This window comes from Juglans regia, chromosome 7 (genome assembly GCF_001411555.2).
Source record: "Juglans regia cultivar Chandler chromosome 7, Walnut 2.0, whole genome shotgun sequence".
In the NCBI taxonomy this organism is placed as follows: domain Eukaryota; kingdom Viridiplantae; phylum Streptophyta; class Magnoliopsida; order Fagales; family Juglandaceae; genus Juglans; species Juglans regia.
Window position 1 is genome coordinate 52,151,256 of NC_049907.1, and position 9,630 is coordinate 52,160,885.

The 9,630-nt window shown below is 32.1% G+C and overlaps 1 protein-coding gene across 1 annotated transcript; it reads left to right on the top strand.

Annotated features, from left to right (window-relative positions):
• Positions 1-1,277: 1,277 nt before the first annotated feature.
• On the top strand, positions 1,278-5,703 carry LOC108991899 (rhodanese-like domain-containing protein 7). Its single transcript, XM_018966312.2, has 5 exons — positions 1,278-1,787; positions 2,327-2,578; positions 3,105-3,203; positions 3,940-4,233; positions 4,766-5,703. Exons 1-5 carry the CDS (start codon positions 1,299-1,301, stop codon positions 5,108-5,110), a joined length of 1,479 nt encoding a protein of 492 aa, XP_018821857.1. The 5' UTR covers positions 1,278-1,298; the 3' UTR covers positions 5,111-5,703.
• The last annotated feature ends 3,927 nt before the right edge of the window (positions 5,704-9,630 follow it).

Here is a 9,630-nt window from a genome sequence, read left to right on the forward strand (position 1 = left end):
ATTGGGTTGGCTGCCCCACCACTAGACGATCAACAACAGGCTTCTATACATTTCTTGGCAACAATTGCATCTCACGGAGTGTAAAGAAACAATCCACAGTGGCTCAATCAAGTGCTGAGGCAGAGTATAAATCGATGACATCTACTACCGTTGAGCTAACATGGCTCTCGTTCCTTTTATGTGATATGTGTACTCCTCTTATGAAGACCCTTGTGCTGCATTGTGACAACTTGAGTGCCTTGTACATGACAATTAACCTAGTTCTTCATGGTTGAACTAAACACATTGAGCTAAATTACCACTACATGCGTGAATGAGTAGCCCTGGGCGCATTAGAAACTCATTTTGTCTCCTCTCAACATCAACTAGCTGACATCCTTACCAAGCCATTGTCCAAACTTCACTTTCAGAAATTGTGTGACAAAGTTGACCTCTGCTGCAATCCACAACCATGTTTGAGGGGGAATATTAACACCACAAACACAAAAAGCAAAATCACCTCCCATGATTCAAGCATTGCTAATAAAGACTCCAGCCAACAGGCAAACCTATTCTCAAAAGGTTCAGCTGTGCATATATGATTCTCTCCTTACCTTCCTTTGTATTCCTTCTTTGTTTTATATTGTTTCCATGACAGTGACACCTATGTACAAACCCATTAGTAATGGGCAATATACAACGTATAATTCATGTATATATATAAGGAATACAATATCTCCTCTCCATCTCAAATTGAGATAGCATTTCTCAAAAACTCTTTAATATATTCATCCAAGGCATTGAAACTATCTCCCATTAGACATCATTCACAAGCCTTCACATCAATCTTTGCAGGCAACCCAAAATATGAAGAGAGATCAATTGACTCGTGGCGTTTGGAAATTGTAACACAATATCCGTTTCTATCATATGAAACAAATCTTAAAGAGAAATATTTTAATTATAAAATAATTATATAAGGAATATTTTGATATTATATATCGAATTATAATTTTTTTAATAGATTACATAAAATTACATTAATTTATAAATTTATTTTTACATGATTCCTTTGTGTATAAGAATATGTAGGTTTAATTTTTGAAAAATTATATTTACAGTTCTGAGTGAGAAATTATATATACAATTTTATTGATGAATGATGGTAAAAGAAAAAAAAATATTTTAAAAAAAAATTATTTTAAATTTAATTTTTTTTAAATATAACTGTATAGATTTACATATCCCTCCTCAAATGAGATCAATCTAAAGTAACTCTTATTTATTTTTATTTTTTTACCTTGATCTGTGATTACCGAATGTTTGTGGTAAGTGCTTCCCCCCACTCCCCTCTGCATTTTCATAGTCAAGGACCAAGGTTGCTGATAGGGTTAGAGAGCGGTGAGATCCGCCTCTATCATTCTATGCTAAGGTGGAGAACAAACCCATTGTTTACCCCGAGGATGCTCTCATTGTCACCATCATCATCCTATTCAAGTCCTAAGCCTGGATTACGTTTACTTCCCACCTCCCCAATTCCCAAACCTTCCCTGTTCCCCCAGGATCGTCATCGTTATCACCCTCCTATCTTCTCCAACTCCTGCGACCTTCCTCGAACTCAAAGCATGAACATTTATAGATGCTTCTTCTCTGGGCCAACCGAACCAGTTTCCGTTTCCAATAACCCTGAATTACGGTCGGATGACCCCGATTCTGAATCTCTCGTGGTCGTCTCTTTCTACAAGTTCGCCGAATTTACCGACTATGCCCATATGCGAACCCCCTTGAAGAAGCTGTGTGAGGAACTGGTAGTCGTTTTAATATTTTTACTTCGTTTATGTTTAGTTCATGATGTTATTGGCATGGTTCCTCTGCAATGTATGGTGTTTACCTCTTTGCAATTTATTCGCTTTCTTTGATTTGAATGCTGTAAATGCCATCCAATTTTGGGCGTTTTTGGGAAATCTGAATTTTCCTAGCCTCCAAATGCGTAAAAAAATTATTGGTTTTGGTTAGCATATTGATGGCCTTTTAATTTTGGAAGGGATTCATGTGGTGTCGATTGTATAAAGAAAAAATCAAGGAATTAATAATTTCTCGTCTCAGATTTGAAGTAGTTGAGTTGAGGTCAGCTGCTTAAAAAATTATTACGAAGCTCCGTCTTGGTGGCCGACCAGTTGGTATTAATGAATGGTGTTGGAATAAGAGGGTCTCCATTTTATTCCTTCGGTGCTTGGAAATTCTCTCTCTTGTTATATAAATGACTTGCCATCTCTACTTATTTTTGGTCTTTCGAGGTTCTCTTCTGACCTTCTTGTTCGTGCCTCGCGAACCTGATGCTGTTCAGCGTGTTTCAGGTGGCATTATACTTGCCCCTGAAGGAATTAATGGCAGCATTTGTGGGACCCGGGAATCAGTGGAAAGAGTTCTTGAATTCATTCAAAATGATGACCGTCTAAAGGAACTAAGACAAGTGGAGTCACCTGTGAGTCCTGAGGAAGAAGCTATCCACCATGGACACACTAGCAATTCTCCTCTTGCAGCAGGGGAAGATGCACCCTTCCGATGGGATCATGTGAGGGTTAAGTTGAAGAAAGAGGTATTCTTTTGTTTTTACCAAGTCCCTGTGGAGTCCTTTCTTTACCCTTTTTTTCATATAAGTTTTAGCCCTGTTTGGATGTTTTTCTCTCATCTCAACATTCAAATTCCATTCAAATATAAATATTTTTCAATTTCAAATCTTAATTTTTTCATCTAATCATTACCTAATTATTTTAACTTTCTTAAACTTCTAAATAAAACACAAAAACAATTCAACTTTTTCAAATCTCAAAACAAATATAATAAAAAAAATTATATTCTAATAATATTTTAACTTTCATAATATTTTTATTCAATTTTTTTTCTCATTTCCTAAAATCTCATAAAACATCTTAATTCAAATCATTTCACTACTATTCACGAACTATTTTACTACTATTTATAGGTTTCTTATCTCATCTCAACATCCAAACGAGGCCTTTATGCACTCTCTTCTTCATGAACAGTATAAAAATACTTAAGTGAATTTGTTTATTAGCTCATTATGCACTTCTTATCACGGTCTATATCTATGCATGAAGCAGATTGTTACTCTTGGAATGCCTGGTGTATCACCTACTGAGAGGGTTGGAACATACGTGAGTCCAAGGGATTGGAATGCATTGATCAGTGACCCAGATACTGTGAGTGATAGAAATCTTGTTGCGGTAGTATTCCCTGTTCATCATCTTTGGTCTGAGGAACTAGTCGAATCACAAATAAATGTTTTTTTTTTTTTTTTAAATTGTCTACAACTCTAATGAATACTTGTGCTATTTAGTCTGTTTTTTGCTTGAACATTTTATCCCATGGCTTAATAGACTAAAAAACCAATAACTGAAAACTCTATGCTTTATGTGTCCTGGGTTGAATAGATAAAATTTCTGATAAACATGTTAGATATATATCAAAAAAAATATATCTGGTTGGGTCTTTTTTTTTTTTACTTGAAAAAATGTTTCTTTTTAGTCAGAAAAAAGATGCTGGATCTGTGGATCCCCTGTTCAGAAACAAACAAATGAAAGGTTTGGAGTTGTCTGAGAAAGCTCAACAGTACTTGATATGTCTTTTGGTCTAAAATCTGTTATGCCTATCCAACAACTTCCATGAAAGTAAGGTTTCTCAGATAGAGCCATGCATCATTATTCAATTTCCAGTATTTTCTTTGAAGTGTCAAATCCCTTGAAACCTAGGTATGTTAGAATTAGAATGTACATGGTTTGTTTTTCTCACATATTCAAAAGTTATTTATAGGATTGAATTGATGGGTGGGGGGATTGGGTCTGACTATAAAAGTTATAGTAGGGAGGCATGGTGGAAAGCATTTCCATTTGCTTACACATTTTGCTTCGGATCTTGACATTGACATACAAATTTTAGGTGATGATTGATGTGCGAAATAACTATGAAACTAGAATTGGGAAATTCAAAGGAGCAGTTGATCCGTGCACAATGGCATTCCGAGAATTTCCATCTTGGGTGGAGGATGAGTTCCGAGTTTCTCATGCAAATGATAAGCATTCAAAGGTGAAAGTGAATGGTTCAAATGGAAGCACCACAGAACGAGTGGATGTTCTAGATAAAAAAATGCCTCAGCGGGTGGCAATGTACTGCACAGGGGGAATAAGATGTGAGAAAGCTTCGAGTTATCTCCTCAGTAAAGGATTCAAAGAGGTGAATTCTCCTAGGAACTTCCATTTACTACCAGCTTTCTGTTTATTTGCTTTATGAATTGTTGTACGGGGGTATATATTTTGTGGTCATGGTGATAGTAGGAAAGGGTCACCCCTTGACAAATCTTTCCTAGGTGTTTTGGGTTCTATTCTGAAATGATAATTTACCAACAGCCTATATTGTGGACTTTTTGTGTCCCTTGTTTTGGATGTGAAATTCCATGGTCCATGTACGATTACTCCTGCATTTGGGAAATGTGATAATACAAGCCTTAAACTGCTAGTCATCGATCAGTTCTAGTATAACTTGGGTTCTTTCAACACACGTTACCAAGCAAATCATAATGTACTTTTATTTTGACCCATTTTTTTCAGTTTCACTTGTACAGAAAATTCTACAAGGGATAACATTATAACATGTTGGCAAGTTGCCATGGAGTTATTTCTTACAGCAGCACGCTGATTAAATCTTCTGTTTATTCGTTTTTTGCTTGAGAATTTCCTAAATCCTTCAACCTTTAAATTTTTCCCAGGTTTATCATTTGGAAGGTGGGATTCTGAAATATCTCGAGGAAGTACCACAATCAGAAAGCCTCTGGGAGGGTGAATGCTTCGTGTTTGACAAGCGGGTGTCGGTTGAGCATGGTTTGGTGCAGGGAACTTTCAAGCTTTGCTTTGGTTGCAAGCAACCGGTGAGTGATGCGGATATGGAAGCCCCCGAGTGGGAATATGGAGTTTGTTGTCCACACTGTTACACTTTGAAATCTGATGAAGAGAAAGAGAGAGCCAGAGCTCGTCAAAGGCAATTTGAGACTTGGGGCGTCATTGGTGGTCCAGATAAGGGCCGTCGGCCAGCATCAAATTCAGATATTAATTAGGAATTCTATCAGGCTTTCTAGTTCAACTTAGCTACTAGCTAGTGCAGAAAATAAGGACCGAGAGGTGGATAATTGCACTAGAAAAATAGTTTTAGAACAATGAATTCATGTTAAAAATATTGTTTTTGTTCTTTAGAATCGTTAGGATAAGAAAAAGAATTGTAGGATCCTATGCCTGCAACCCCGCCAACTTTCTTTTATCTCCCTTTACTGTGCTTTTTGCAAAGGAATGGAATCGGAAGGCGGAAAGAAAAGGAAGAGAGAGAGAAAAAAAATAAAAGAAAACCAAGAGAGAGAATTGATGGGGTCGAAGGATCAGGATCCCAATGATTACTTAAAAGGCAGACATGGCGGCATCTTTGTGGAAGTTGGAGGAAACCGGATTCGACGGGACTGGAGCTGATACCCACCACGGTGCGGGAAGAATAGAATTGTCCATAACAAAACTAGACGACCAGATTAGGGGGTTCAGGTTGGGCCTAGGATTTGGGCTTTGCATCAGATTTAGTATCGGCCGTTTTCACGTGTGACTCACTGACTTACCATTCGTCGTTTTGTTTCTGTTTAAAAGAACAAAAGATTCACTTTCTCCTTCCAAAGTTCCAATATATACATATATATATATATATTTATACATTATATATACTAGTAAAGGGCAAACACGTGCATTGCACGTGTGCCCTATTGCGTAAATATGAAAAATATTTTTAAAAATAAGAATTTCCTGTAAAAATATGTAATAATAAAAAATAGATTAATATATATAATTATGAAATGTAATAGTTTTATCTATATTTTAAGATTTTATCATTGATCATAAAAAATATCACATATACTATTTACAGAATATCCATAATTGCAGATCCAAAAGCAACTATTGGAGCTGATGTGCTATCATCATACGTTTCTAAATAAACTTGATATCCAATAATAGTAAATGAATTATTATTTATTGATATTAACAATTAATATATTCTAAGTATAATGTAAAAATTTTGAACTCCATAATATGAGAAAAAATGTTTATCTTGATAATGAATTCTCAATTTTTTTGCAACTATAACATAAAACATTCTCATTTTTTTCATATTCAGTTGTTTTGTTGCAATTTTTACATGACATGTAATAAAATAGTTGATGTAATAAAATTTAAGTATATGCACAATCTAAAATCTGAAACACAAACACAGGATTTATTAAAATATTATTCTTCAAAAAGTAAATATGACAAAATATCTTAAGTTTTGGACTTCACTATTTTCTCTATATTCCAATATTTATCTTGATTGTGACGACGTTTGAAATCCTATATATCGTCAAGTATCTCTATGATAGCTTGGTCAATTGTCTCAAGGCATTCCAAGATGGAGGGCTTGGCGAGCTTATAATCATTTTAGGTACAATCCTTTCAGGAGGAGTTGTTGTCATTTTGTAATTTTCCATCGAAATTTTCTAATCCTATTACAACTTTTATCATTTCGGATGGAGAATAGTAGTGGAAACTACCATAGTGAGATTTCGAAAGAAATTAATAAGTAAACAAATAACATACCACATATATCATAGGCATATAAAAATAAACACAAATAAATATATGGACATGTATGCATGACATAAAACTTTGAGTGTATGCATTATGAACTTTTCTTATAAAAATAATATTTCTCATCTTATTTTTAAACCACTTTTTTTTCTTTTTCTTTTGTTTTTCTTTTTGCAACTATAAATGGATAGATTTATGTATATATTTTTAAAAGTTTTTTATTGTTTACAATACATATTATACACATGATCTGCATAATATTTATAACTATAATACGAAGACTTATAAGAATCAAGTCAAAACTTTGAGATGTATGCGGCTGACTTTTATAATCGTCGAGCATCCCAATCTAGCTATCAAAGTAGCTAAATGCGTTTTGTTCCTAGTCTTCGCCGTGCCTATTCACACCAAAGTTCGACATGTTGGTTGAATGAATAGGCACATACACTTTAGATGTAAAGTGTATTTTGAAGTGTATGATATGGCTATATAGCTATTCATTTAGTCAACCTGTTGAACTTTGGTGTGAATAGGCATGGCGAAATCCAGGAGAAAAACCCATTCAGCTGCTTTGATACCTAGGTTGAGATGTTTGACGATTATAAAAGTCGGCTGTATACATCTCAAAGTTGCGACTTAGTTCTTGTAAGTTATTGCATTATAGTTATAAACATTATACAGATCATGTGTATAATATGTATTGTAAACAATAAAAAAATTCTAAAAATATAGACATAAATCTGTCCATTTATAGTTAAATTTTCTATGTTATGGTTATCAAGTAATCAATCTGAATCCTAAGTTAAATTCTATTGTCTTAAACCTAAAATCTTAGATGTTTGAAGTCTGGGATGTTAATATGATTTCTTTCTAAGATGTGGAGATTTATTTGTTTGTGACACATATGTCTATTGTCTTAAATATTTTGTGACATATTCAAGTTCGAATTTTGAGATGTTTGAAGTCTGAAATGTTAATATTATTTCTATGTGAAATGTGGAGATTTATTTTTTTGTGACATATATGTTATGATCTTAAATTTGAAATCTGAGATGTTTTGAGATAATAACAAATGTAATGAGTAAAATAAAATATCTACATATTTACAAAACACAAGAAAAATCAAAATTGTTCCAAAAAAATCAAAACTGAACCGTAACAAACAATCAACATAAAAAACATACTGACGTTGCACGAATTTAACAGAAAAATCTAAGAATTAAACAACGATGTATCAAACGTACAGATATGACATATGAATAAACAGAATAAATATTACAAAATAAACATAAAAAGCATACTCCAAATAAAAGCAATAAAAAAAATACCACAAAGTATAGGAGAAATAAATGAACTGTAAGAATAGCATAGATGAGCAAGCAATGAAATGTTGTAGAGCAAGATAAGAACATAACCAGCTAATTCATAACAAAGGAGATAAGAGTATTTCAACAATTTCTGATCTCTAAATAGAATAAGTATTATGAAATAAATAGAAAAAGCAGTTTTTATCTGAGAAAGTACATTGGTAAGTGCTAACTAATTTAATTATACACAACAATTTGCTCATTTTTCTCTAACGCCCAATTCAACTCATCTTCCTTTCTTTCTTTCTTTTACATTTTTTCTTTTCCGACCGCCCAGCCTTATTTATTCCCCTTCCCGAATCTTTTGCCTCTCATTTCATCTTAATCCTCTCTCACTCTCGCTTTCACTCTCCGATGCCTGCCCTAAGTTGTCGTTTTTCTTTTTCAGGGTTTCTCACATTTGCTCACGCTACTTTATTTCTTCTTTTTGTTAAAAAAGAAAATAAAAGCAAATAAAATGTTGTACAACATTATTTTCTTCTTTTAAGATTTTATTTATATTAGATTTAATTTTTTGTTAAGAAAATTAGAAATGTCGGAGCAATATGAGAAACTAATAGAAATGTGAGAAAATAATAAAAATGTAACAATTTGTTAAACACGAAGACATAGAAGACACAAAAAATATATATATATAAAAAATAAACAATAGAACAATTATCTATATTTAAAGCATAAAGAAATACCATCCAATCAGTAAGATATGCCTAATATTCTACTTATATATCAAAAAAAAGAAAAAAGATATGCCTAATATTCAAATCAAATCAACTAATATAATAATAAACTATTTACAATTAAAAATCTAAATACACATACACAAATAATGAGTAATTCTAATTAATAATCACAGTTTTATATATTTGTAAAATGTCTAACACAAATAAATAAGGAAAATATTATAAAATAAAAACAATAACATCTATTTCTTAGATGATAATAAAACATACCCGAAGATAAAAGAACAAACAAAAGATCAGTAAAAATAGAATGGATCAGCAACCAACAGATTGAGGAACAGGAAAATAAGTACAGAAGGAGAAAGCCTACTGCAAAAGAATATATCATAAAACATAACATAATCATTTCAATAATATATTATTGTTTGTTAAATAAGGCTATATTAAGATATTAAAATGTAAGTTTTTAATATTTTTTTTATTAAAATCTTTTGAACACTTGTCATATTATCTAAACAAAATTGATTATCTAATTAGAATAAAATTTTTACGATTGAAAATAAAATTTTCCTAATATTGAAATTGATTTTTTTTACAAATTTAATTTTGTTAATAATTTTAATATAATTTGTTATCAATTTGGAGTTGAAATTTCAAAATTCTTTGTAATAAGATCTAATGTTCAATTCTTTTTTTTTTAATCTTTAAACTTCTTTTTTTTCTTCTATTTTTCAACCGAGCTCCTTTTTTTCCTTCTTTCCTTTATTCCTCTTTTTTATTTTCCCATAGGACATTTTTAAATTCTATATTTTTATAAACATTATTATTAAATTTGAAATAATTATTACAGTATAAATTTACACAAATAACATTTTACAAGAATGTAATTTTTTTTATATTTTAAATTCTTAATATAATTTTATGTACAAT

Bases quoted from the DNA above. Each gene is read 5' to 3' on its own strand.
- LOC108991899 (XM_018966312.2), top strand. From the start codon at position 1,299: ATGTTTGTGGTAAGTGCTTCCCCCCACTCCCCTCTGCATTTTCATAGT. The intron at 1,788-2,326 runs GTAGTCGTTTTA...GATGCTGTTCAG, and splicing joins AGAAGCTGTGTGAGGAACTG to CGTGTTTCAGGTGGCATTAT. The intron at 4,234-4,765 runs GTGAATTCTCCT...AATTTTTCCCAG, and splicing joins TCAGTAAAGGATTCAAAGAG to GTTTATCATTTGGAAGGTGG.